We start from the raw sequence: 26,206 nt of genomic DNA, 5'->3' as shown, positions 1-26,206 counted from the left end.
TGGTATGAGCTAATTCATGATTCAGCAGTTGACTCACGTTTCTCTGAATGCTTCTTGATGCAACCTAACATAATACAAGCTATGTATTCTACAAGTTGGAGCAATTTCCTGTTTTGGCAGTCTTTGAACCCAGCTTGAACTAAGCATGTCAGTCGCTGATGAGTGGTGTTAATTTATGATTCACGATTTACCAAGACGGATACCCGACTGTCAGGTTATTTGACAGATAATTCAGGCGACGGAGACATCCACCGGCAGAGCGAGCTGTCGCTAGCTTTAGCTCTTTGTTCAGTCGATTTTGGCTCTAGTCGCCTGATGTAGTTTGTGGCATTGAACCAAATGTCCCTTTTGCGAAATAAACATCATCTCAGGGTAATTTTCCTGCCTCTCTTTTCAACTCCTTCACTGCCTCCTTTTGATAATACGGAAGTCAGAATCTCCGAAATCCCCTCGAAAACGAGCTCTGTTGATCAGTCACGATTTTCCTTCGAGCCTCTCCTTCTCCCGCTTTTGCTGTTGCCGCATCAATTTCCGGATTTCTCGCAGATCCGGGGGTCTTTCAATTCCCAGCTCTTTCCGAAGCTCGTCAACATCCTTTTCCAAGACCTCCTCCCAGTATACATTGATCAGTTCTTTACTGGCAAGCCCACTGCGAACCGCCCATGGTAGATGTAGCGAGAAGAACCGTTCCCGCTCTGCTGGCTTCAACCGCACGAAGGCAAATATGCTCAGCCCCGTCATGGGAATGAGTGTATTCAGAAACTCAAACGCCTTGAGCGCCAATTCTCCCTCGACAAAAATAGGGAGTCCGGTCACCGCATGGTAGAAGTCGTGACACTCCCGATACCGCTGCATGACATATGCGCATTCCTCGTCATCAATGTACTTGACACTATCGCGCGTGTCGGGAGAGACCCCTTCCCGATCAAGCCATGTAGCATAGGTACGCCCCACTGAGTTATCGGGCAGGGTGCGGAGGTAAGGCAGTTTCAGAGTTTCGGAGGTGATGCGGGGACGGTCGTGAAGGATACGTCGACCTGTGGGATCAGATAGCATTGCATCTCGGAGTCTATATATAAAGTAGGGAGTAGCGGTCGCTTCACCCAAAGCCGCAATGAGATCTGAACGAGGACGCTGCGTTAGCCTCTCGCGGCATCATAAGTAAATCATTGTTTGAGAATTCTCATATGGCGAGCAAAATCCCTTACCCGCTCTTCGAGGGTTCATAAGCGACCCTACTGCAGAACCAACGGCCAGGGCACCGCGTTCAAGAAAGGTTAAAGGAACATGACCGGGATACTTCGGCGGAGGGCGGTTCAAGGCGGAGAAGGACCGAACGAGATAACTTGCAGTTGCTGTTGGTGCTAGAGTGGTCCCTCGAGCAGCTAGCCCTGCCCCGCGCCTCCCGAGGACAGACATATTGTGAGTTGGAGAGGGTTCGATGTCGTTGTTGACATGACCGTGTTCCAAATCGAAACCAAAGATGGTCTGATGCTCCGGGAACTTCTGATGTTGCGGAAGAGCTCCGGCTGGCACTATTGGTCGCCTTGGGACGCCGTAGCCCCGATAAGCGTTCGATAAGAGGTTATCGGCATAATTTATCTTGCAGTTTTATCATGAAGGTTTGATCATTTGTTCTTGTTAATCTGTGAATCCGGATGCCATGATGAGATTATGATGCACGGGTATTCTTATGATATGAATCTTGTACCAGGATATCTGACTATGTATTAAAGTCATCGGTCGATAGGACAGGATTGCAGCAAAGCCAAGCTAACCTCAATCTTTCCCTCTTGTTCGACGCTATTGCATGCAATTGAGTCCTGGAGAGCGTCCGGGGTCAGCCTGCAAAGATGATGCCAGACTGGTGGCCTGGAGAAATCCATGACCGCTTCACAGAATGGGCCATCTCCCAAGGAGTCATTGTGAATGGAATTGCTCCTGCGCGCTTCCCCGGCCGTGGTTTAGGAATGATATCCACACGAGCTATTGAAGTATGTCATGATCAAATAGTTACTTGACAATCGTACTCACATATAGTGTATGAAGAAAGGCGAAGTCATTCTGACGGTTCCACTGAAAGCAATGTTGACGACGAGACGCATTCCCGTGTCTTTCAAGCGAAAATTCCCGAAGGATACTTCGGTCCATGCGCTACTTGCTGCTTTCCTGACCCTCGGGGACAAGGAGGATCTCCAGAAGTATGAGCTCTGGCGACAGACTTGGCCCACCCGTCAGGACTTTGAAGACAGCATGCCCCTTTTATGGCCACAGTCTTTACGAGGACCCAGTCCGTACTATGATGACGGTGCTAGTCAAATGAATTTGCTTCCGCCATCGGTATCCGGCGCATGGAACACCTTACGGAAGCGCAAAAATGAGCACGAGTATGAGACACCTCACCAGAACCTCCTTGCCCAACAGGAACAGAGATTGCACAAAGCCTGGAGCAGCATCTCCTCCGTTTTTCCAGATGTAGACCGGGAGACTTATACATACAACTGGTTCATTGTCAACACAAGAAGTTTCTACTACTTGATGCCCGGCCAAAGGCCGCCAGAAGATCGAAATGACGCCATGGCGTTACTGCCTTTCGCTGATTATTTTAATCACTCGGATGTGGAGGTTTGTCTTGTCGTTCCTAACCCGCTTCAGACACGATCATACTTTCCGGCGTTTTGTTTCCTGTTCTGATCATTGAAATTTTGCCCATTTTACAGGATGACGTAAAGTTTGACGGCCAAAAATATGTCTTCAGGGCGACTAGGCATTATGGTATTAATGCGTCTCAACTCGGCGAACTCTGCTAACAGTGTATAGACTCCGGAGAGGAAATTTATATGAGCTATGGGCCTCATCCAAATGATTTCCTATTTGTTGAATGTGAGATAAATCAACACCTTTCATCGTGTGCATGCCATCTCTAACCTCAATCAGACGGGTTCTACCTCGACGAGAATGGTTCTGACTCGATATACCTTGATGATATCATTTTCCGAGACCTGAGTGCTTCCCTTCAGGAAGAGCTGCATTTGCAGCAATATTACGGGTACGTCGAACCAAAATTAATCTGGAATGTCGTAGATTTCATTCTCTAGCTTGGTTTCAAGCTTTGCGGATATAGAATACTTATGATTGTAAATTTTCAGCAATTACGAGGTTACCGCCACAGGTGCCTGCTATCGAACCGAGATTGCTGCTTGTCTGAAATACATGACAAGAAGAGATTGGCGGAACTACGCCCTTGGTTATTCGACAAAGGGCTGCGACGCCCAGAAATCTAATGCAATCATCCAAGAATGGATTCTCGCATACGCAAAGGAAGCAGACACGACAATCGCCGCTCTGGAAGCTCTTTGTTCCAGAGAAATGGATCAGAAGTACACTGGGAAAGTGAGCACGCTGCTCAGGCGTTGGAAGCAGATCAAAGGCCTCTGTGACAAAGCCTTGGAAGCGGTATCCTGCTGAGGAAGCGGGGTGCTGCCAGTGGCGGCTGACCTCCCGCGCGCAGAAGGACTAGATTCGGAATCTAGTGCTAAGAGCTCTTCATAATTTAGAGCCATCCAAAACGTCGATTGGGATAGCCCCGGACACTCTTTGCTTCACCATTTGCTGTTTGGCGAGCACCAGGTGCTTGATCATATAATTAACCGCGCACTTGATGCCAAGCTCCTCCCCCCTGCGCACTATATAGCCGTTTATATACTCGATTTCCGTGGTTTTTCCAGATCGCACATCAGCCAGCATGGAGCTGGTATTCTTGGCAGTCTGGTTCGCGAGCTTCGTCACCATCGATCGAAGCCGCTCTGGTGCAAAGCGGTCCTCAATGCCGGGAATGCCTTGCAATTCAGGCAAGGCGCAAATGACACTCGAGATCTCGATGAGGAGCATTCGCATCACGCGGGTGAAGCTATAGTTGTAGAGAATCTCGCCATTCTCACAGTCCATCAGGGCTGTAAGGGGATTTATGACAGCATTCAATGCCAGTTTTTCCAGTTGATATAGTAGAAGAGACGAAGGAGTTTCGGCGACAGCCACGAGCGGTGGCGTAAGGGTTAAAGTGCGTGTCAGGTATTTCGTGCTCGGTGCCCAATCCGTATCCTTTTCATCCTTTGACGACAACGCATCACGCGGCAAGACAGGACTAATTATAGTAGTACCGATACCTGTATGGGTAACATGGAAGGCGTCCCTTTTCCGTGCCAAGCCATGCGAAATGATGCCACACATGTAATGTGGACGTTGATGCGGGTCAGGAAAAACCTTCTCGTTGATCTCCTCGATAGTGCCCATGCCATTCTGAAGAAGAAGTACAGTGGAGTCAGGGGTTAAGCGGTGACTGACTGATTCCAGGGCTCTCGCAGTCATGGGTGCCTTGACCGCAACTATCAAGCATTCGATATGTTCATCATCCTCCTCCGACTGGGAAAGAGACTCTTCCACGCCGGCTTCCAAATTTTCTTCTGTGACGCTGTCACCATTTGTATTGGGCTCACCATTCTGATTCCAATACGGTAGCGAATACCAAGTCCGGTCACTCAATACGTTGACATCAAAGCCCGTCTTGATATCATCGAGGCCGTTTGTATTGACCGCTAAGCACTTTTTCTTTGCTAGCCAAGCCCCATAAAGATTCCTACTATGTAGCAAGAGGGTAATAGGAGGCGGAGATGGCCGACTTGCAAGCGAATGTGCAACAAAAGTCCCTACATTCCCAAGTCCCAAGATGTGTATTCGACCCGAGAGCTTGCGCCTTCCGCTCTCACGGGATGCTTCATCGGCTTCATGCATCCATGTTGATAAAGATCGACGGGCTGGCGCTCCTCGACGGCAGAGCCGTGTAAAGATCTCTACTTCACAAAAGCCAGTCCGCAAGAGCGGACGGCGCCCGAAAACGTTCAGCGACACTTTGACGAATGGGTGGCCCTGCAAGCGAGTTCGGTTGCTATGTCTCAGATGGAAGAAGGGTGAATTAAGATAGTTTCACCTATTGCTCATTCTTCTCCCATTGATTATGATTGCTGACGCATCTCAGCTTCAGTAGCTTTGAGAGGATTTCTGAGCTAATAATAAAGCGATAGTAGGAGTACGATGACGGTCAAAAAGTAAAGAATGAGGCGCCAGGTTCACCGCCTTTAGATAAAAAATCGCCGTTATCCATCGAGATTACCAAAAAAAGCTAATCTTGCATTTGCAACTGTATCTCACAAGATGGAGGCCGCCGACCTATTACCGCTTCTTGAGCAATTGGATGATAATGTTGACGACTTGGAAGAGGCCCTCAAGCCAATTCTGGAGAATCCGGTCTCCGAGACATCAAAAAAGCTACCGGTTCTAGACAAGGCGAAATTTCATGTCTTGGTTACCTACGCCTTGGAATCTCTCATTTTTTGTGCGGCTCTCTGGTTCAGTTCCTACCTTTAAAATCTTGCTAATGGGGTGACAGCTTATCTGCGTCTTCACGGCGTCAATGCAAAGGAACATCCTGTCTTCAGAGAGCTCACTCGCGTCAAGCAATACTTCGGGAAAATCCAGGCGCTAGAGGCTGAGCCTGAGCAGCGGACCATGACTCTTGACAAAGAGGCAGCTGGTCGCTTTATCAAACATGGCCTTGTATGTCACATCTTGCTTTTTTTTTTCTTTTTGTAAGACCTTGACGTTGGACACGTACTAACTTCGTATAGGCCGGGAATGATAAACTAGATATGAAACGCAAAGAACAGGAGGCGAAAGACAAAGCGCGCGCTCAACTAAAAGCAGCATTACTAGCTAAGAAAGCCGCGGCATCTGAGACATCTTCCAAGAATCGCACGAGTAGCTCGGACTCGGAGTCAGAACCTAATAACGAGGAGTCGGACAGCGAGGAGGCTATAATTGCAGAGTCGGGGCAGATGACAAGGCCCTCGGAAACAACACAATCCGAAAACCCTCAGGAGGGAAAGAAGAAGAAAGACAAAAACAAGGATGAGACTTCCAAGGCCACCAGGAAAAGGAAAAAGCGAAGCAAGGAGGAGCAGCAAGAACGGAAGAAAGAAAGACGGCAGAAGAAAATGGAAGTTCGAAAGACAGCGAAGGCAAAGTGAGAAGAGGTGGGATGATGACTACAATCGCAACATGACTCCTTTCATCTCGGTCGGCCGGCCCGACTTCAGTGCCCATATTGGATCGCAGCAGTTGCATTGTTAGCGGAGCTTAGGCTGTCAATCACCTCAAATTGCCCTGCTAATTAGTCTCATCGCCTCCTCGTTGGCAGTGTTGGCCTTAAGAGGTGCTGTGTATGGCCACGCGCTTGCGATTCCACCCAATTCCAACATGCCTCCTAAGGACGAGCAATGCTATACGCGAAGAGCATAAGCACTCTAGCTCTCTCAGGGAAGAGGTTCACCAGGCACAATTGCATGGCCGAAGCCATGAATCTAAATTAGGTACTATCCGAATAGACCGTTCTATGCATCTGTTCCTCTCGCATTACCTGTTTTGCCATACAATACGTAATTTACCTTACATAGCAAAAAAGTCACGTGGTTTTTCTTTTGCCGTAGAAATATTACATAAGCCAGGGACACAGCCAATCAGCCATTTGGAATCTGGCAGCTGGATCGGAGTTTGTTCTCTCTCCGCCGACGCATATTCGAGGTTCTTCTTTTCCGGCGCCTCCATCAACAACATATAAAAGCCAACAACTCATCAACCTCCCTACCCCAGAACCGATTTTCATCAATCTACTCCTTACCTTTTCGCCTTTCCAACACAAATACACGCCAAGATGCCTCGTCAACGCCGTGGTGCCGCCCCTGCGCCTACCCCTGCCCGCAGCGCTCCCAACAGACCTACCGTCGCTCCCGCAAGACCGGCTGCGGCCCCCGCTGCTCAGCACCACCAGCCTCACTCGACTGCTGCTCACCCTCCTGCCCAGGCTCAGCAAGCCCCTCCTCCTATGGCCCCTGTTCAGCAGAGCTCTGGCCCCGGACTCTTCGGCCAGATGGCTTCGACCGCGGCGTAAGTTTGCCCGGACATCCGTGAGATCCTCGGCTGTGATTCATTCTGGTGGCAACGTCCCGACGAGACGTCCCGGGGACTTGCATCGCCAGTTTCTACGCCGAGGAATAGTTTTCTTGCATGGAAAGACGTTGACTGACTGATCTCTTTTTCTAGTGGTGTCGCAGTTGGTTCCTCTATCGGACACGCCATCGGCGGCCTGTTCAGCGGTGGTTCCTCCAGCAGTGCCCCTGCTGAGGCTCAACAGGCTCCTCCCGCTCAGGCTCAGCCTATGGACAACGGACTATGGCAGAGCAGTGCCACCAACAGCTCTTGGGAGACTCCTGCTTGCGAGACCGACGTTCGCAACTTCCGCAAGTGCCTGGATGAGAACCAGGGCAACATGACTATTTGCGGATGGTACCTTGACCAGCTGGTATGTTGAGATGCTCTCGTTGTCTGTATATATTGACCCTGCTAACAGCTCGATACAGAAAGCCTGCCAGGCTGCTGCTAAGCAGTACTAAGCGACTGCGCTTGCTCTCGCATGCTGTTACATTTCCTTTGGACGAAACGACATCAACTTTGGGTGAGACTATGGCCCTGGCGCAAGCCTGGCTAGCTTTGGGATGGGTGTCGACGAATTCTATTTGCATGGCGGCGTAATAACTTTACTCTACACTGTATACCATTCTCCCGAGGGAGCCACATCTGTTTCATACAAACTTCTTATCTGCGTCTATTCGACCCACGGGGCCGAAGACGCAGGAGGAAGACAGAAAAAAAGTTGAAAAGCAGGTAACCAATGAGCAATGAAATTCCACTCTTCAAATAGATACCACTTGTTCACCATAAATCAGTAGCATCACAGCGCAATGTACAACGGGTCCTGGAAGCGTAGGTTTGATTGTACTGGGTATAATGGGAAGTGAGAGTCCTGGACGAGAGAAGACATCGATCTGGTGGCTCAATGGACTTTTAACATCTCAAAAGCAAGTGAAAAATAGGCATCTACGTAGTGCCCTTGTCGGATACAACATAGGAATAGTAAAATAACCGTGACGCCATATGTAGGACCTGAATCATTCCAATTGCCCATCTGTATCTCTCCGAGGCTCAAAATTCAACTGGAGACAAGTAAGCCGACATGTCAATCCGTAATCTCGTATTCCAACGGGTGGCGACTTACCTGATTCCCGTTGTACAGTTGATTGTCATTCTGCTCTTCGCGTTGATCTCTCAATGTCCGAATCCTAGGACCTCTGGACGCAGCAGGCTGTGGACTCCGCGCTCCGTTTCCAGAGGACGAACTGGCGGTTGGAGCGGACCCGGAAGAGTCTGAAGGAGTCGGGTTGTAGCCGATGAAAGATCCCACTAGGCCCGTCGCAGTACCAACTGCCGAGGAGAGCAAGCCGTACGCGGAATATGCAGCTCGCACGGGCAAGCTAGACCCTGACGAGTTATATGCCTCTGTATACGAGTTGATGGGGATCATCCCAAGGTTCGCCGTGGATCCTAGTCCAAGATCTTCAAGGGTACGTTCTTCGTCGGCAATAGTGAGCGTTCGGCTGGGCAAGGGTGTCAAGATATGCTTAAGATTATATGGGCGTTTCTCATCCTGCAGTAGACCGTCAAGCCACGGGCGTACATCCCCGCGGATAGTCTGTGTTGGCGCAAAGCTATTTCGCACTGAGCTTCCGTCGAACAAGCGGACTTGTAAACGATACTGCTTGGGAGGTGATGGTGGGCGCGGTGTCGACGCTTCTCTTGAAGGACCAACACGCGATCCAGGATCGGCGGCGGAAGGCGATAATGAGTCCTTTCTAGGCTCGACAGTACTTTGCTTCTGGATATTAGCGACGTATTGCCGAACTTGTTGCTCTCTCTTCGACTGTTGGTTTTTCCGCGTATCTTGTGGCGCACGATCAGAACCAGCTGCCTTCGTAGGCGCCTCTTGGGTTTGTTCAGGGCTTGGATCATGCTCTTGCTGGTGATTCTTCGGTTGTCGTGTCCCGGAAGCTTCTGGCCGGCCCTTCTCTGCGTCAGAGAGCGCAGATGTAGGTGTGGGCGTCGGTTCAGCTGTCGCTGTTGGTGCAGGAGCAGAAGCAGGACCAGGCGCAGGTGCAGGCGAGGAGGACAACGCTGCAGAGGGACTCAAAGTATTTTGAGGAACATTCTGCGTCGTAGATTGAGTGTCATCAAGAGCAGCCCTTAGCCGACTGCGAAAGTCGTCCTTGGATATTTCGGGCACAAGGTATTCTCGCAACATGCCATTCCTGCAACCCATCCAGATCAGTGAACTTGTTCGCAACCAACGGACCGGTAGAGGTCAGTCGTACTTGATCACAACAACTGCAGGAAACCGCACAATTGGACAAAACGACGTCAAGAATCCGGCTTCATCGCCGCCCTTCGTGAGTCGTAGCAAAACGGATCTCGTCTCGAGCAATCGTGCAAATTGCTAGGTAGATGGCATCTCTGTAAGAAGCCATACAACGAAGATCAGCATCATCGAGGGATTTACCTCATCATCCTTGAAGTATTCATCCTCCCATACACTACTAGCCTCCTCGTCATCTATACTCATCCTGTCAATCAGCTTGCGACTCCAAGCGATAGTAGCATCATATGTAATGCAGATGCGATCATAGCGGCCGTGCGGGGAATGACAGACAGACAGACCTCGAACGAAGCAGACCACAGCTTTCGCCTCTGTGACAGCAAGGGAGATTCCTGCCTGAAGACCTCCAGAGTAGAACATGACGGCCCTGAGTTCTCTTTTTTCGTGAACCGAGTATGGTTGTTTATTTGTTCGCAAGCGAGCCAAACCACGCAATACGGCCAGCACAGCTCGTCGGGGAAAGTCGTTGATCTCCGCCGATCACGGGTTCCTCTCCAACAGCCTACTAAAGGGTCCGTCCCGCATTTTCTCCTCATCAGCGATTCTTCAAGCAAAGCACGAAGGTCGATGCGGAGGCCGCAATTGGATCAATCATGCGGTCGATATTCTCCGTTCTCCAGCAGACGGCAGCTACATCGTGGCGCTCACAATTTGCATCTGTTCGGAGTTCTCGCGCAGTGTTGGAGCTTGATTCGATTTGCGCCAGATGCCGCCGCCAACAGATTCGTTTCTCGAGCAATCGGCAGGTTGCGGATGATCCCAGATGGCTATCTGTAGTTGATCATCCTGCGCAGATTGTACGCACGGGACGCAAGCATGGGCCTGGCCTGATCATCCTAGGTATGTTGCACCTCATACGACGCGGGATGTTTCTGGGAGCATCCTCTGTGAATGAAAGCTTATCGACTAATTACAATTGGCTTGCTACAGCATTGATCCCCATCACGGCATTTATCCTAGGCACCTGGCAGGTTCAGCGGCTCGATTGGAAGACAAAGTTGATTGCGAAATTCGAGGATCGTCTCGTGAAGCCTCCTCTCCCGTTGCCGCCCCGTATTGATCCCACCGCCATCTCCGAGTTTGATTACCGACGAGTCTACGCTACGGGTCATTTTAGACATGATCAGGAGATGTTGATCGGGCCGCGCATGCGCGAAGGCCAGGAAGGCTTCATTGTGGTCACTCCACTAGAAAGAGGCGAAGGGGAAAGCACGATCCTTGTGAACAGAGGCTGGATTTCAAAGAAGATGATGAAGAAGAAAGACAGAGCCATCGGGTTACCACAGGGTGAGGTTGTCGTTGAGGGCTTGCTGCGAGAGCCGTGGAAGAAGAACATGTTTACCCCAGAGAACAAGCCGGAGGAAGGGAAATTCTACTTTCCCGATGTCCATCAAATGGCTGAACTGACGGGAAGTCAGCCGGTTTGGATTGAACAGACTATGGGTAAGCAAATCCCTAGCATTCCGAGCGGGAGTTCCCGACATGACTGATTCTGAATCCTACAGTGCCGGATATGGTCGAATCGATGGACAGAGAAGCCAAGGGTATTCCCATCGGCCGCGCAGCGGAAGTCAACCTGAGAAACAACCATAGCCAGTACATTTTCACATGGTAAGTTTCCATGCACGCGAATGTTTTTCGCACTCGAGCTTAGTCTCCTTCGGCTCCCAACTCCAGTTGCTAATATTCAACAGGTATGGTCTGTCGCTGGCAACATCGATAATGTTGTGGATGGTCATTCGCAAAAGGCCAAATGAGGCCACTCGCCGTGTCGTCCAGAATCGGAACTGGTCGTAAATTCTTGGTGTGTCATCGTCATGTGCATTGTCTGACGGCGTTCGGCTTTGTCCTTTTTTGAGATCCTGTAGTGTATATCCCTGTTCATGGTGGCATCGCCAATCTCATGTCCTGCAGGAGTTCTTTCGGCAAATGCTTCTGCGCAAGAGAGAAAACGGTAGTGGCATTGTTGATGTGTCGTTGTCTAGCAGATCAGCATCCTCCTGGTCCCATAATTAAGACAATCTCACTCACCTTCTCAACAAAGTCGTAACGTCAGTTTCATCAATAGTTTTTCGCCCTGCATGCTTAGAATATGCTGCCAAGTCTTCGCTGACTTGCTCAAAATACCACGCCGATGCTTGCTCTATAGCAGCCAAGGTTGCCTTGCTTATCTTGGCCTTGGATCCGGCTCTTGCACGGGCAAACCGAGTAGCTAGCTTTCGAACCACTCCCACTGGCATATTCGGCACAGGAATTCCATGGCGCGAGAGTTTCTTCTGCTTGGCGCCTGGGAGCACGCTGTCTTCGTCTCGCAATCCCCCTCCAACGAGCCCTGGACTCTCGCTCAGGGAAACTCGTGATGGCATATTGAGCTCCAGACCGAAATCGCCAGCGACACCGCCAACATCGCCATCGCTCATGTCTGATTCTGGACCTACCTCTGGCCCGAGATCAACCGGAGGGAGCTCGAAACCTTCGTCGTCATTCAAAGGTTCGTCCTGCATCAGGTCACCCTCACCAGGAGGCGGTGGAGATGGGAAGTTGAATTCGAAGTTGAATCGCCCAAGATCCTCCGTTTCGCCTCTGCAACAAAATTAGCTGGGTCGAGATAAACGCCCTCCCTCAACACTCACCCTCTGTCAAAAGCCCCCTGGCTGATCATTGTATCGTCCGGTCCATCTCCTTCAATGCCCGTATCATCGTACTCGCCGCCTTCAGAGCCGCTCCCCAACCTGGTTGAGTCGCCGAAGTTCTCGCTTAGTCGTGGATTACCGTAGCTCATCATAGATAGTCTTGCTCTATCATATTCGCTAGTCGCTCTTCGCGGGTACTCCACGGATGTATGTGTGAGGTCTTCCTCATCGAAAGCTAACGACAGCCTAGGTGGACGCATTTCGGGACTTCCTTCATCAACCTCCTCCACCTCCTCCAGAGGTAGAGAAAGCCTCGGCCGTTCCAATTCCGGCTCATTGTCGAGTTCCTCGATCTCATCTCTCTCCTTTTCTGGTTCTGGTGTCGGCTCCAGTTTCTCCTGCGGTGATGAGCGTATCGGCTGAGAAGTAGGGGCAAGAGCTGGTTGAGAGTCAGTCAGGAGCTTGTAAATTTATGTAATCGTTCAATCGTAATTATGTGCGCGCGTACCCTTTCCAAGATTCCGTAGGATGTCAAACGTTGTCTCTCTCTGGATCCGCCCGCTCTTCCTGCGATCGCGTCCGGGCGTATTGGCCGCGCGACGCTGCAGCGCGCGAAGTCCGTAGGGCGTCGACGGGGCATTCGTAAGTCTTCTTCCAGGTGTCCATCGAGAGACCGATGGATTGGCAGACGGGGTAGTCGACCCTGCTAGACGGCTCGGAGTGAGGGGATACCTCGTGTGGATTGGGAGTCGTTGAAGCTATCCATCACTTCGTTAGACCATACTGTCAAGTATCCTGAGTTGGACTATACACCGATGATTGACTCACCCTAGTGGCTGTTGTGTCTCCCGCCGGAGTATTCATGTTTGAATCTGAAGCTGCCGCATCGCGCGACGGCCGGCGGCCGTGCGGTCTGGGAGTCGTTGACATCTATAGCTGTCAGGGAACAAGAGATCTAATCGACTGAACATCCACAATTGGAAGGCCGCACAAATATCAATTTTAATTAATGGAAAGTTGATAATGTTTCGAAATGTATAGATTTCAAGTACACGATAGACGAGGGGTTTCATATGGTGATCAAGCGGAGCGCGTCTCGGATCATCCACGACAGGTACTCTGGGCCAGACTCTGATTGGCTTAAGCTTATCAATAAGAACTGCTGACTCAGCATAAAAAGTTGTGACCAGCAGGAAGCACTTGGATGCGACAAGGAAGAGTCCGGGACAATCGCTCTATCGTGCCATTGAAAATCTTTCGAGAGTTGCAAATATACTAGAGTATTCCTCACCTTGCAATGTCCAACGTTCCCCCGAACCCGTCCGGCCTCTCGGCCAAGGTGAACAAGAAGCGCAAGAGACAGGCGGAAGAAACTCCCAAGGAAGATGAACCTGCACCGGCCAAATCTACCAATAATGATACCTCGGAGGCAGCTGAGGGCCCTCGAAAGAAAAAGAAGAAGAATTCCAAGAACAAACAGAAGCAACAAAAGAAAAAAGAGCAGGACGATGATCCCAAGCAGCAGGAGCGCAAAGGCGGCATCGACGAGTCTATCGGCAAGATGGACGGCAGGTTGCTGGCTGATCACTTTGTCCAGAAGGCGAAGAGACATAACAAGGAGCTGACTGCGGTTGAATTGGGTGATCTGAGTGTTCCAGGTATGCTTATATCCGTATTGCTCGGTCTCGAGTGCAATCAGACTAACACGACGGTCTAGACTCGGCATTCCTCGACACATCCGCTTTCGAATCACCCAGATCGCTAGACCAGCTTCCGGCGTTTCTCAAAGCTTTCAGCCCCGACAAGGGATCTGGGCTTTCAAAGGCATCGGAGCAAAAGGGCACGCCGCATACGCTAGTGGTATGTCCCGCTGCGCTTAGAGCAGCTGATGTGGTGAGGTGGGTAGATCAGACGTATATCGCTGTCCTGGGATGGGGCTGATTACATGCGCTAGGGCTCTCCGTACGTTCCAGAGCAAGGATTCGACAGTCGGCAAGTTGTTCGCAAAGCACATCAAGCTCGAGGAAGCAAAACAGTTCTTGGAGCGCGCACGGTATGCTCACTACGATCTTGTCCTTAACCGGCCGTTTGTCTGACAATTATACAGAACAGGCCTTGGAGTCGGTACCCCCGCCCGAATTTCAGACTTGATCGACGCTGGTACGTCTTGTTCCTCCCTGGACTACCATCTGTATATCGTGTTCGAACCAATACTAATGGAAACAGGGAGCCTCAAATTGGACGAACTAGAGCGTATCGTGATTGACGGATCCTACATTGACCAGAAACAGCGTGGCATCTTTGACATGAAGGAAACGCATCTCCCACTCCTCCAATTGCTCACTCGCTCCGAGTTCCGTGAGCGATATGGAGCGAAACAGAAGCGGATTCAGATTTTGGTATTTTAGTTGAAGTATTTACTGTCTGTGGTATTGGCGTTGCTTACTGGGGCATCTGTATATTTAAAAGGTATGCATACTTATATAATTTCGTGCCAGATGTTCTATTCACATGCGTAGACTTGATGCGTACTACGAATGGACACACTGAACAGTACACATACTTGGAACAACTGATTGCCTGAAATGATAAGGCATGATCTCCAGTGGAGCCACAGCTCTCACCGCCATAAACAACCGCCCGGCAAAAAAGTCGCTAAGCTTCTGGAGGCAGTAATTTTCCAGACTCAAAATTTCCATTTCTGTTTCGGCCTTCGAGTTGTGGTTCTGATTCTGATTTTTGGTTCGGAATATCTTCTGCTTTATTGATCGCTTTTACAGTCACTTCTTACAAAGAAAGGCCCTTTTCGCAGCTACTCCGAGCATATCACACCAAAAATGGGCGACAAGAAACGCAAGCTCGCCGAGGAAGCCATTGCGCCTGAGGGCAAGAAGCTGAAGCAGGAAAAGGTCAAGGGAGAGCGGAAGGAAAAGAAGGAGAAAAAGAGCAAGGCGAAGGATGTTGTTGAGGACGTAAAAACCGAGGACGTCGCAGCGCCTGCCGACAGCAAGCCGGAGAAGGAGGACAAGAAGGACAAGAAGGAAAAGAAGGAAAAGAAAGATAAGAAGGAAAAGAAAGAGAAGAAGGAGAAGAAAAACAAAGATGAAGTGGAGAAGCCAAGTCCTCAGACCGCAGGGGTGGATTTAATGGACGTCGATGGCGATGTAAAACCTACCGAGAAGCAGGAGGCTGAGGGCGACGAGCTCGAAAAGAAGGAGGAAAAGAAGGACAAGAAGAGCAAGAAAGATAAGAAATCTAAGAAGGAGAAAAAGGAGAAAGAGTCCGCAGACGAGACGCAAGAGCAACCAGAACAATCTGCAGAGACAGCGCCTGCCGAAGATGACTCACAACACCACCAGAAGAACGCACGTTTCATCTGCTTCGTTGGTAAGTCAACCTTTGTTGTTATCAAGGGCGTATGGCACAGCTGCAGCATTGCTAATTCGTCCGCACTTCTCTCCTCGCAGGAAATCTCCCTTACTCCGCAACTGCCGACTCCCTCAGAAAGCACTTTGAGAAGAACCCTCCGGCCTCAGTGCGCGTAGCTACTGAGAAAGACAAACCGACCAAATGCCGCGGATTCGGTTTCATCGAATTTGACAACTATGACCGCATGAAGACCTGCCTGAAACTCTACCATCACTCCATGTTCGATGATGGGAAATATCCCGCTCGGAGAATCAATGTCGAATTGACGTGAGTGAGCCAGATCTGCGCGTGCAAGCCTGCCGGCTTGCAGCGCATGACCAGACGCATTGGTAGAATCTCAAAACTAACAATATCGCAGGGCCGGCGGCGGTGGCGGTAAATCTGAGCATCGCAGAGCCAAAATCGAAGCCAAGAACAAGAAGCTCAACGAGGAGAGACAACGTCAAGCCAAGGATATCCAAAAGGAGAAGACGACGACGAAGAAGACTCATTCTAAAGAGAACGAGGACCAGGGCGCCGATCAGTGGGCTGGTATTCACCCCAGCCGAAGAGCCCGTATGGCGTAAGGCCCTTGACTCGGACGGAGTTTCAGCAACGGTGCTGCTCGACGACAAAAAGCCTATTTTTCAGTTTCCATTTCGCATTCCCTTGATATGTTCCATCAGAGATATCCTTCTTGTCCTCGTTATATGAGTGTGAATATTGGATGGATTGAGTTGGGTGGAAGTATATAGAATCTTCAATAACTGCACAATCCCTAAGGGAAATCTTGATAGGCTGCATACAGCTGTTTCCAACACGCGCCATATCTGGGTAGCAGTTAGGACCATGGAGGTTAAAATCGATTAAGCGACAACTTCCTGTTATGGCGTAGCATGTTACAAGTTTATGCTGCATGTGCACGAAAAGACGACAAGATGAGGAACGGGGTGTCCTGACCCAGAAAGAAGCTCATCAGGATCATGACATGTGACAGAGAAAGCGAGAAAAGAAATATGAACACAGTTGGAACAATCATCAAGGGGATCATTGCAAAACCTTCAACTATCCCAGACGCCGAATTAGTTGTTTATGATTAAATGATGAAAAGCTGAAAACAAGGGTCTACAGAATTCTGCATTTCTTGCTCTTCGGTTTTGCGGCAGGTCGAGGGTTGAGGACAGCACTAGCGATGTGATCAGCATCGGGACAACGTCACGACCATGGGGCCAATGCCAAACATACCGAATGGCTTCATCAAAGACGCTTTTGAGGTTGCGTTGCGTGAGGGCAGAACATTCGAGATACTTGTGCGCTCGGATCTCCTTGGCGACGGTCAGGGCTTGCTCGTACGAGACAGGCTCCATCTTTCTCTGCCGGAGGGATTCTGCTGTCGCGGGATCGTCTCTCAGATCGAGCTTGGTACCAACAAGGATGATGGGAACATTAGGAGCATGGTGCTCGATCTCCGGGTACCACTACTTGAACGGTTAGTCGAAGCGATTGCTAAGCTGCGAGCGCGCAGCATCTGACAGGGGGAGTTGAGCACCTTTGCCTTGACGTTGTCAAACGAGGGAGGGCTGACAATGGAGAAGCAAATGAGGAAGACGTCGGTTTGAGGGTAGGACAACGGTCTCAGTCGGTCATAATCTTCTTGTCCAGCAGTATCCCACAGTCCCAAGCTGATGGGTCTGCCATCTACCATCACACTGGCCGTATAGTTGTCAAATCTGGAAGTCGGGTCAACAACAGGCTCCGAATGAGATCAGCGCAAGGGAGGAAGCCACGGACACGGTAGGGATGTATTCTCCGGGGAATGCGTTGGTGGTGTACGAGATGAGGAGGCATGTCTATCATATTCTAGGTTAGCTGCTGTCATTTATCAGGTAAAGCTAGCACCAGGCAATGTCTGATCTGGGGGAAAGGGAGAAGGAGAAAGCACTTACTTTTCCAACTGCACCATCACCAGTCACCACACACTGTACAGGTTCACCTATTAGCCGTGGTCTTGTCAACTGACTAACAATCCATGGGATATCTCGCGAGTTCTAACCTTTAATGACTGAGTAGCGGGTCCGGACGCCATGGTTTTGTTGTTGGATTAAGGGTATATGCACAGAGAAGGAAATCACAGTGAGGATATGATGATGAACAGCTCGTAAAGATGAAGCCAAATGATAGCGATCAATTAGCGTCGCGAAGTGAATTATGGGGGTTTTAGCGTCAAGTGAAGGCGGATGGGGCGATAATAATCTTTAAGGGTATATCTGCAAAATGAGAAGTCAAATGAGTCAGGACAATGCAATTGTATAGGACAAAGAGCACATAAAAAGTTTTTAGAAGAGAGAGCAAACAAGCTGAAGACGGCAAATGACAAAAAGAGGACAAAAAAGGGTCATTGAGCAGCGAAACAGGACGAGATCGAGGGGCGGAGGTCGTTGTGGTTGGGGGGAAGACAAGAGGGGGGGCTAATCGGGACGAGCGAGGGTAGCTCGATTGCGGTCCGTGTAGAGGGAGAACCAGACTGGATAGCTCACCTTTTGGGGGTTAAGCAGTATGTCACTTTGTATACAGATCAAGGTACTTTTGACCTACCAATATTATTTGCAGAGAGATGCAGAAATCAGCGATAAAATAGTTGCTCCCGACAGATGCTCCCCACGCTCAGGGTTTGATGGAACCTCTAAGACTCAAGCGATCTTTATACACTGTAGGATGCACCTATAATCAGGAGTTTATGAGTGGGAATGAGGCATGATAACAGAGACGTCCAGTCAGATCTTATGGAGAATGAAGGCAGATCGATGACGGCTGGTATTTGATTGATCATTGATACACCCTTCTTTGATATATTGATGATCAGGTTCAGGCTAACCAAGACTTACAAGCAAGCACCTACGAGCTATCTATGTCAGTGTCCGTATTGCAAGTCCCCAGCCTTCTCTTTGGTGGGTTTGACTTGAGGCGCTTGCGAGAGTCTCAACAGAAGTAGTAGTAGTCGTACTACTTGCTGAGTGGAACAGAACGATCAATTCCATCATTGAGCACAGATATACTGCGATGATCCTCAATTGCTTTTATAAGACAGTCCTGTAGTTCTCCTCGTCTGAGACTGTCAGAGTTATTAAGGTATTATTTTAGATACTTTCAGGCAACCGTACCTCTGTTTTGTTTAGGATCAAGGGGGAATTTGACCCATACGAACCATGGAATATTGAAGGCAAGGTATGGAGTTATCCGTCCTAATAGGGTGCCATTATTGCTCTCCGAAACCCATTTTTAGTCCAGACTCACTTTCCGCCCATCTGCTCTGGGATTAAGCGAGACTCAAGTTGATACTTGGTAGCGAACAACCTAGCTAGTATATTGAGCTCTAGCTGGATAGTACCTCAGTGCTTAGACTATGGCGTATCTGCCATGAATATCTACTATGTGCCATGCACTGCAGACTACCTAGATGACATCGCATCAGAAAATACCTCCAGCAATCATCACCATTGGACGCCGTGTCCCCCTTTTTGACCGCCACCGAAGCCCTCTTAACCAGTAGAAAACGAGAAACAGTATACTCCGTACTTCACCTCCCAACTATGTCCAAATATACCTTGCTACTTGCTTGGTTGCTATGAACATGGGGTGATATTATCGCGTTGGCTGCATCGCATGGACATCCCTAGCCATGATCAGCACCCAGCGCTGAATAGGACGTCTAATCTTTGACTCATGCTTGATAAGGAGGACAATGTCCATCTGCTTAAAGTTAAGCCCTACCGATCATCTGAGACGGATTGTACTTTGTATCACTATAAGTAGCCATATGGCAGCACACAGGTACGCCTATTGGCTTCCTCATCAATGGGCGCGCTTATATATGGTCTGTGTGTTCACAGAGGGGCTCATGATTCATCCAGTAATCAGACCTCCCAGCCGTTTAGACAGAGCGACCTCATATTCGCTTACATCACCAATAGTCTTCAAGGCATGCGCTTCATTGAAGACTCCCTCATAAGCGTCGGTTCCAATAAATGCAATGCGCACCGAAGCCTTGACAAAGAACTGGGCAGTTTCCCATATGGAAGAGTCCACCAGACTTCCATGCTATGATAGGTGGGGCCGAGCAATCACTGTCCTGATTTACAGCCTCGGCAAGTGTGATCCGACAGATCTTCCTTCCATGAACTCTCAATCAAGAATCGTATCACTTTTTTTGGACTTCCTAAATCAAATGGTATCATGCGAATATTCTATATACACAAGATGAAGTCGTAAATAGATATCTGTGAGCTCCGGCCAATTGGCACTTGGTCGCCTGGACAGACGAGACCACTCATTGTTCATGTACAGTTGCACATAGCGATGCATCGTAATGGCTACATCACCGGCGGTGCAACGAAGGAATCAGGAATCCCATCAAACACCCAGTTGAGGGAATCAAAAACTTCGGAGAACCCTGCTTCGCTGATGAAGGCCCCTTGGTCAAAATTTGGCGGATAGATCAAACCAGGTTCATCTAGGGTATCATCCTGCTGCCGGGTGATAGTGCCTGCGGCCGCCGATATGTTTGGGTTGGCCACGGTGACTGCGCAAATCAGCTTTACACGATCATTCCAACGGCGAGAATACGGAATAAACATAAGAATAAACAAACCTTGTGAGTCTTCGATGCTCCGCATAGGCCTGAATCTCTGTCGCCAGCGCCAGACCGTGTCATAGACATGACTCATGCTCATTCTGCAGCGAACTTTTAGCTCCAAAATATTGTCGCCAGGAGAATGTGCCGCCTCATTTGCATTCCACATCTGCGCCAAAATATCGGCCAGACGAACAGGGCGATCATGATCCATAACACTTATCCGTCGGATGGCCGAGATGGCTCCATTGAACAGTAATTTGCCGTGATCGAAGTCGATATGATGGCTGAAATCGCTCTTCAACAGTTTCATAAGGGCAAATGCAGCAGAGACTATCATCTGAAGGATATAATTGGTGGCGTGGCCAATCAATTCTCCAGGAGATGTCTCCAAGTCCAAAACTCGCCCGAGAAATGACGTCGTAGCGATGAAAAGCTTTGTCAGATCTTCACCTCGTGGATTAGAGCCAAGGAACACAAAGTATCTCAAATGTAACTCGGCGGCTCGCAGATGGATCATATTGATATCTGAAAAGGACAGCTTAGCGGCGGCTCAACGACGGCAATAGCAGTTCAGGTGTTCGTACGTGATATGTCTCGACCAAAATCAACCTCCATCTCCCGAAGTTCACTCTCCAGAAGCTGAACGATTAACAACTTCTCCGAACTGATGAATTCGGCTGGTTCAGGCTTTCCGCTATATAACGCCTTCGTCACGCGGTCACAGAACTTTTCAATCCGCAATCGGATTCGCAAGTCATCCGAAGGATTGTAATCGGCGTCTCGAAGAGATGCTGGCTCAAGTGCCCAATCATAGATGGTGCCAGGAGGCTGTCCGTAGCCGGTGGCGACGCTGCAAAGGGCATTTATCAGCATCCAAGACGCGTGTCGTTGCTGGCAGGGATCGTCAGTACTTACTTCTGAGCCACAATGTTACAGATAGCCCATGTCTGTAACCGATCCTTCACCGCTTCCCCTTGAGCTTCCATTCGAAAAGTCGTAAACTCTTCTGCCTGGACAGGCCGATGCAGGCCCAGCTGCATCGCAATCTGCATCATCAGTCCGCTAAGCATAAAGGTGGCATCGGTCCTTTGACTCGTTGTAGGCAGCGGCCATGTGCAAAGTAGGCATAAAGCCTTGACCACACGGTAGTCTTGAGGAACTCCCGTAAGGGTCGACCAAAGAAGCCTGCTGAAAGGCCCAGTGAGTGAACTCAGAAGACCCGGTTCGGATGGCGCTCGACGACTAGCGATGCAAATGATCGTCCAAGCTTGCAAGCGGTTGCGGCGCAGATACTCCTCAGGAGGCTTTTGAGGGTTTAGAAGGGGCAGAAATGGATGGTAATATGTGAAGTATCTAGCGGGTCGTTAACAGACGCCAGTCCCTCTTGAGCAGAGAAGGGGAAGTGGGCAAGTACTGGTCAAACAATCGTGCTACTCGTTGTCTGGAGATGGTGATATCCTCCAGCCTCCAAGGACTGTCATCCTGGGAGATGATGGAACTGTCTCTGGGTAAAGCCAAAGGAGTTGGCAGAGGTTGCGGTTCCAAGGGGGCAGAGAGAGGGCGACTCCGACTGGAAAGCGCGGAGTCCGGTCCACAGTACACATCCTCTGAACACTGCGACATTTCATCGCTGGCATTGGCCTCCACCGTCTGAGGCCGTTCGCCATTGATAGCGAGCCGTCGACGGAGTTCTGCGATCTCCTTTTCCATTTCAGCGTTGCGTCTGCCAGAGATCGTCTGTCAGACAGGAAAAGTGTACTCGAGTATAGATCTGTATCGTAGAAGACTTACCTCCGCTTGGAGATTCGCTTGAAGGTAGGCTCAACCTTGCATTCTATCTGAAGGCGCCGACAGCGCGAACATGCGGCTGCCGGCGTCTGAACAATATCACATCGAAGCTGTTGAAACCCAACATACCATGTTCAGCCAGCAGTCGAGGATAAAAAACAATGTCTTTTGGTCATGTATATGGAGGTGGGCTATTTCATTTTGGGCCATTCAACACCGCGAGCCCAGTAGCCAAGGACTGATTAGCTCACCTTTTGCTGTTTACACTCATTACAGGCCTTTCTACTACCACCCCGCCGCTTTCCAGTGATTTGCGGGGGGATCTTCTCCATCTCGCGAAGTTCCGAACTCCTATTTGGGAAATCGAAGCCTGTCACCGGCCGGGGAAGCCTCGGCGTGTTCCGAAGGTCGCTGGTGGTGCCCGGGGGCGTTATCAAACTTGCTTGTGGAGGCAGCCCATTTGGTGCTATGACACCCCGGAACTCTAGATCCATCAGTATAAAGTAAGGAAAATTCGTCCAACGGTATTATTGTACCCGCGGAGTCCCGATAACACATGCAAAAAAGCGTGGTATTGACACAAGGAATGTGCTTAGGTGCCGGAAATCGGCAGAAAAATGGGGGGATCCCTTAAGCGCGAAACTCGGCGGTTCTGGGGAAATTTGCTGACTCATTTTGGCGCCTGAGGCAAGAAATTGGGGCCTTGCCCTACCTGTATTAAATGGGGGAAACTACAATCGCACGTCGAATAGGCTCAGTCGAGAAGAATCATGGATCATTGATCTCTGTATTTGAGCAAGGACGTTCCTCTATTGCTAGAATTCTTTCGGTCTCGCCCCAGCGTGGCTTGATGTGTGCTCTATAACTCCGTAGTTACTTCAGTACCGTAGCGTGTACCAAATACTACCTACTAGCAGGTAGCAAGGGAGGTCCAACGACAAGCTGTCATTCTCATGAAGAATGATTAGCCCTCACCACCGTTCCAGTCTAACTAAATATCATGCCAAGTGCCATCAAGGACCGCATCTCAGAGACACTAGAGAGGTACAGCCCCCACGCCAATCCCCATGACGTATATACTAGTTGGTCTTGCATTCCAGTGACCCAACCCCTCTTAACTCTTAAACTTTTCGAATGCTTCAATCATCAAGAGGCTAAGGTGCCTTACTTAGGTACCTAGCGTCTTCTCAACCTGTCGAATAAAGCATGTTCTGTAAGGTACCTCAGCGGTTGAAACCTAAGGTACCAAGCCTCCACCAAGGCAAGCCCTCCACCCCATCCCCACCGCCAGCCATACTGCCGCTGCCGCTCTGCCAACGGACCATCCGCATCAGCATCTTATTATTAGTAGCATCCCGTACTACTCCGTACTCCCCACCATTTAGGCTTCCGCAATTCGACAAAGTGATCTCTCGTAGACTCTTCTGTTGCCTATCCACTCATCTTCAAAAACACGACGACTGCGCTTGATCTATTCACAGTTGCCTACCGTCAGTTCTCTCAGCAAGATTTTCTATGGCAGACGTTACTACTCCCGATGGCTCAGCGCCAATTGTTCCATTGCTCAGGGATCCTGATGCGCCACCATCAAGTGCTGGCTCTGCGGGACAGTCTGAAGTTCGTCCGGGGCCGCCGCCTATGACAGAGGAGCTTAAAGCTCGCTTGGACAAAGTCATTTACTCCGATGTAGGTGACTCATATCATAGCCTCATCCCACAATGTGCGAGATGGAGCACTTGCAGCTGACCCCGAGCTCTTAATATCTTAGATCGGTATCACAACGCTCCTGGCGCGATTGAAGCAGAGCGTAGCTTCTGCGAAGGTGCGTTCTGGCCGCCTTATACCAATCCCTCCGGTCCTACAGTTAGAAAAAGGGTGCGCTGACCGAGAGACATGCAGGACTTCTCCGCATTTCTCAAGAAGCGGTCCTCTCTGGAGGAAGAACATGCCCAGGGTCTGAGGAAGTTGTCTCGCTCTCTTAATGACGCTGTCAACCGCCCCGATAATCGCCAAGGCACTTATGGCTCCAGCTACAATGATCTCAATCGATTCCACGAGCGCATGGCGGACCATGGACTTCAATTCGCAGTATCTCTGCAGCAGATGGCCGACGACCTCCACGAGCTCGCCGCGAATATTGAGAAGGGACGCAAACAATGGAAACAGACCGGTCTGAGCGCGGAGAAAAGGGTTACTGAGGCCGAGGCGGCAGCGGAGAAAGCAAAGGCCAAATACGAATATCTTGCGGAGCAGTATGATCGCGTGAAAACTGGGGACAAACAGGGCGGGAAATTCGGCTTGAAGGGGCATAAATCTGCTGCCCAGCACGAAGAAGAGCTGTTGCGCAAAGTGCAGAATGCGGACGGTGATTATGCTGCCAAGGTCACGGCTGCACAAGCGGCTCGACGAGAATTGATTTCCACCCATCGTCCGCAGGCTGTGCACAACATCCAGAAGTTAATTGCAGAGTGTGACTCTGGTCTTACGTTGCAGCTGCAAAAGTTCGGTATGATTGTCATTGCGTCCCGGCATTGAACCGGTTTCTTGATCTTTGCGCTAACTCAGCTTCAGCGACATTTAATGAGAAGTTGCTGCTTGGACAAGGCTTATCCATTACGCCTTTAGATGAGGGCGCAGGCAATGGGTCTATTGGACCAAGGAGTCTGTATGAGGTGGTAAGGCAGATTGATAACCAGAAGGACTTCCAGGATTATATTCTTAGCTACGAACATAATCCTGGTGCGGTGAGTTCGGAGCAGATTCAGTACCAGCGTCATCCGGTAGGTTAAATTTTGTCAATCATTTATTATCTGCATGCTCATCTCGTGTTAGACACTGGGAGGTACGCCCACACCCGTTGCTCCGGCCTCGCAGCCTTCCACGCAGAACAAGCGCCAGTCAACCGTGTTTCCTTCATCATTTTCCCAACAACATCTTCCTATCAGTCAGCCCTCCACTCAGCCATCTGGACCGGCCGCGGCCGCGGCTCCTGCACCAGCGTCCGCTCATAACACCCAGCCATCGTCTTTCCAGCCACATCCAGACTCGTTCTCCTCGCCACCCCCATTTCAACCACCTTATCCGACCTCTTCTGGATTACCGGCTCAAGATCAGCACAATGTGAACAAACCGCCTATGACGGCACCGGCTAATCCTCTGCCGCCACCTGGAAACAACTTCCAACAGAATCTTCCTCCCCTGAGGCCGGTCTTTGGGGTGTCATTGGAAGATCTGTACGCAAGAGATGGGACTGCCGTACCCATGATTGTTTACCAATGCCTCCAGGCAATAGAATTGTTTGGGTTGGATGTGGAAGGCATTTACCGTCTCTCGGGGAGCGCCAATCACATCAACCATATGAAGTCGCTTTTCGACAACGGTATGTGTAACCGCAGTTTTTTAGCCCGCCTCTCTGCCAAGCGCTGACCTCTATGGATGACAGACTCGTCACAGGTGGACTTTACGAATCCCGAGAGCTTCTATCACGACGTCAATAGTGTCGCCGGGCTGCTGAAACAGTTCTTCAGAGAACTGCCTGAACCCTTGCTCACCTCCAGATACTATTCTGATTTCATTAATGCAGCTCGTAAGTACCCAGAGTCGAACCCTGGTTGCCATGTGACAAGAGCTGACACGTATTCCTGTAGGGATCGATGATGACATCCAGCGTAGGGATTCACTACATGCACTTGTCAATAACCTTCCAGATGCGCACTACGCCACGCTGAGGGCTGTTATATTGGTAAGTATTCGGTATTTCCCCCAGGTTTCTATCTGCCAAGGTCTAATTTGCTCGATTCTAGCACCTCAACAAAGTCCAAGAACATTACATGAATAATCGTATGAATGCAGGGAATATTGCAATCTGCTTTGGGTAAGTCGCCGACCCCGTGCACTCATATTCGTTCTCTCCGACACTTTCGGAAGCTGACAAGCATCGCTAGACCTACTCTCATGGGTGCCAGTTCCGGCGGCAACATTGCCGATGCTGGTTGGCAGGTTCGCGTTATTGAGACCATTCTGGTCAATACGTTCCAGATATTCGATGACGACTAGATTTCACGCTCGCTATCAGACTGGGAGCTCTATAACCCTTTACGGGCCATACTTAGGAGTTCAGAAAGCATGTCCGTCGCCTCTGCTTGTGCTGCAGATTGCACATTTCAATCGTCGTTCTTGATTCCCCTGTCATATTTCCGATCGTTTTCACATAGCCCCCCGATGTAAATATTGTTTCTTTGACGTTGGATCGCCTGTCTTCCGATGAGACACCACCCCTGTTTCATAATTGACCTCTACTTCAGGACATGGTATGTATTTCTGCCTTGAACGTATTGGCAGTCCAATTTTGGGATATATCCAGTA

The 26,206-nt window shown here is 49.9% G+C and overlaps 12 protein-coding genes across 12 annotated transcripts; 6 read left to right on the top strand and 6 right to left on the bottom strand.

Annotated features, from left to right (window-relative positions):
* Positions 1 to 474: 474 nt before the first annotated feature.
* coq4 (ubiquinone biosynthesis protein COQ4) lies at positions 475 to 1,419 on the bottom strand (the record flags this gene model as incomplete). The annotated part of the gene is made up of 2 exons (XM_043268342.1): positions 475 to 1,121; positions 1,209 to 1,419. The coding sequence occupies 2 exons, from the start codon at positions 1,417 to 1,419 to the stop codon at positions 475 to 477; spliced, it is 858 nt and encodes a 285-aa protein (XP_043124277.1).
* Positions 1,420 to 1,853: 434 nt separating this feature from the next.
* On the top strand, positions 1,854 to 3,468 carry Aspvir_005122 (uncharacterized protein; the record flags this gene model as incomplete). Its single annotated transcript, XM_043268341.1, has 6 exons — positions 1,854 to 1,994; positions 2,050 to 2,625; positions 2,721 to 2,775; positions 2,821 to 2,883; positions 2,938 to 3,049; positions 3,150 to 3,468. 6 exons carry the CDS (start codon positions 1,854 to 1,856, stop codon positions 3,466 to 3,468), a joined length of 1,266 nt encoding a protein of 421 aa, XP_043124276.1.
* Positions 3,469 to 3,546: 78 nt separating this feature from the next.
* On the bottom strand, positions 3,547 to 4,791 carry Aspvir_005121 (ketopantoate reductase family protein; the record flags this gene model as incomplete). The annotated part of the gene is made up of 1 exon (XM_043268340.1): positions 3,547 to 4,791. One exon carries the CDS (start codon positions 4,789 to 4,791, stop codon positions 3,547 to 3,549), a length of 1,245 nt encoding a protein of 414 aa, XP_043124275.1.
* Positions 4,792 to 5,211: 420 nt separating this feature from the next.
* On the top strand, positions 5,212 to 6,083 carry Aspvir_005120 (Sas10/Utp3/C1D family protein; the record flags this gene model as incomplete). The annotated part of the gene is made up of 3 exons (XM_043268339.1): positions 5,212 to 5,392; positions 5,447 to 5,613; positions 5,685 to 6,083. The coding sequence occupies 3 exons, from the start codon at positions 5,212 to 5,214 to the stop codon at positions 6,081 to 6,083; spliced, it is 747 nt and encodes a 248-aa protein (XP_043124274.1).
* Positions 6,084 to 6,766: 683 nt separating this feature from the next.
* On the top strand, positions 6,767 to 7,505 carry Aspvir_005119 (coiled-coil-helix-coiled-coil-helix domain-containing protein; the record flags this gene model as incomplete). Its single annotated transcript, XM_043268338.1, has 3 exons — positions 6,767 to 6,999; positions 7,156 to 7,414; positions 7,473 to 7,505. 3 exons carry the CDS (start codon positions 6,767 to 6,769, stop codon positions 7,503 to 7,505), a joined length of 525 nt encoding a protein of 174 aa, XP_043124273.1.
* A 555-nt stretch (positions 7,506 to 8,060) lies between these two features.
* On the bottom strand, positions 8,061 to 9,739 carry Aspvir_005118 (UBX domain protein; the record flags this gene model as incomplete). The annotated part of the gene is made up of 5 exons (XM_043268337.1): positions 8,061 to 8,105; positions 8,168 to 9,254; positions 9,318 to 9,439; positions 9,503 to 9,555; positions 9,661 to 9,739. 5 exons carry the CDS (start codon positions 9,737 to 9,739, stop codon positions 8,061 to 8,063), a joined length of 1,386 nt encoding a protein of 461 aa, XP_043124272.1.
* A 233-nt stretch (positions 9,740 to 9,972) lies between these two features.
* Positions 9,973 to 11,176, top strand: Aspvir_005117 (cytochrome oxidase assembly protein SHY1; the record flags this gene model as incomplete). Its single annotated transcript, XM_043268336.1, has 4 exons — positions 9,973 to 10,219; positions 10,310 to 10,822; positions 10,885 to 10,990; positions 11,074 to 11,176. 4 exons carry the CDS (start codon positions 9,973 to 9,975, stop codon positions 11,174 to 11,176), a joined length of 969 nt encoding a protein of 322 aa, XP_043124271.1.
* Positions 11,177 to 11,260: 84 nt separating this feature from the next.
* Aspvir_005116 (uncharacterized protein) lies at positions 11,261 to 12,942 on the bottom strand (the record flags this gene model as incomplete). The annotated part of the gene is made up of 5 exons (XM_043268335.1): positions 11,261 to 11,360; positions 11,411 to 11,962; positions 12,013 to 12,451; positions 12,521 to 12,770; positions 12,841 to 12,942. The coding sequence occupies 5 exons, from the start codon at positions 12,940 to 12,942 to the stop codon at positions 11,261 to 11,263; spliced, it is 1,443 nt and encodes a 480-aa protein (XP_043124270.1).
* A 367-nt stretch (positions 12,943 to 13,309) lies between these two features.
* Positions 13,310 to 16,007, top strand: Aspvir_005115 (uncharacterized protein; the record flags this gene model as incomplete). Its single annotated transcript, XM_043268334.1, has 8 exons — positions 13,310 to 13,670; positions 13,730 to 13,910; positions 13,967 to 14,065; positions 14,120 to 14,172; positions 14,239 to 14,411; positions 14,793 to 15,399; positions 15,480 to 15,708; positions 15,800 to 16,007. The coding sequence occupies 8 exons, from the start codon at positions 13,310 to 13,312 to the stop codon at positions 16,005 to 16,007; spliced, it is 1,911 nt and encodes a 636-aa protein (XP_043124269.1).
* Positions 16,008 to 16,545: 538 nt separating this feature from the next.
* Positions 16,546 to 17,506, bottom strand: racA (putative Rho GTPase Rac; the record flags this gene model as incomplete). Its single annotated transcript, XM_043268333.1, has 6 exons — positions 16,546 to 16,606; positions 16,666 to 16,898; positions 16,970 to 17,150; positions 17,212 to 17,270; positions 17,367 to 17,399; positions 17,474 to 17,506. The coding sequence occupies 6 exons, from the start codon at positions 17,504 to 17,506 to the stop codon at positions 16,546 to 16,548; spliced, it is 600 nt and encodes a 199-aa protein (XP_043124268.1).
* Positions 17,507 to 19,790: 2,284 nt separating this feature from the next.
* Positions 19,791 to 22,335, bottom strand: Aspvir_005113 (transcription factor domain-containing protein; the record flags this gene model as incomplete). Its single annotated transcript, XM_043268332.1, has 7 exons — positions 19,791 to 19,999; positions 20,069 to 20,578; positions 20,638 to 20,903; positions 20,969 to 21,406; positions 21,468 to 21,776; positions 21,845 to 21,951; positions 22,093 to 22,335. 7 exons carry the CDS (start codon positions 22,333 to 22,335, stop codon positions 19,791 to 19,793), a joined length of 2,082 nt encoding a protein of 693 aa, XP_043124267.1.
* Positions 22,336 to 23,356: 1,021 nt separating this feature from the next.
* rgd1 (putative Rho GTPase activator (Rgd1)) lies at positions 23,357 to 25,897 on the top strand (the record flags this gene model as incomplete). The annotated part of the gene is made up of 9 exons (XM_043268331.1): positions 23,357 to 23,527; positions 23,610 to 23,663; positions 23,741 to 24,347; positions 24,413 to 24,621; positions 24,674 to 25,220; positions 25,284 to 25,427; positions 25,489 to 25,583; positions 25,645 to 25,715; positions 25,786 to 25,897. The coding sequence occupies 9 exons, from the start codon at positions 23,357 to 23,359 to the stop codon at positions 25,895 to 25,897; spliced, it is 2,010 nt and encodes a 669-aa protein (XP_043124266.1).
* Between the last annotated feature and the right edge of the window lie 309 nt (positions 25,898 to 26,206).

Source organism: Aspergillus viridinutans, assembly GCF_018404265.1.
Source record: "Aspergillus viridinutans IFM 47045 DNA, scaffold_3, whole genome shotgun sequence".
NCBI classification, from domain to species: Eukaryota; Fungi; Ascomycota; class Eurotiomycetes; order Eurotiales; family Aspergillaceae; genus Aspergillus; species Aspergillus viridinutans.
Note: the sequence above shows the minus strand (reverse complement) of the source record. Positions and strands in the feature narration are given on the sequence as shown.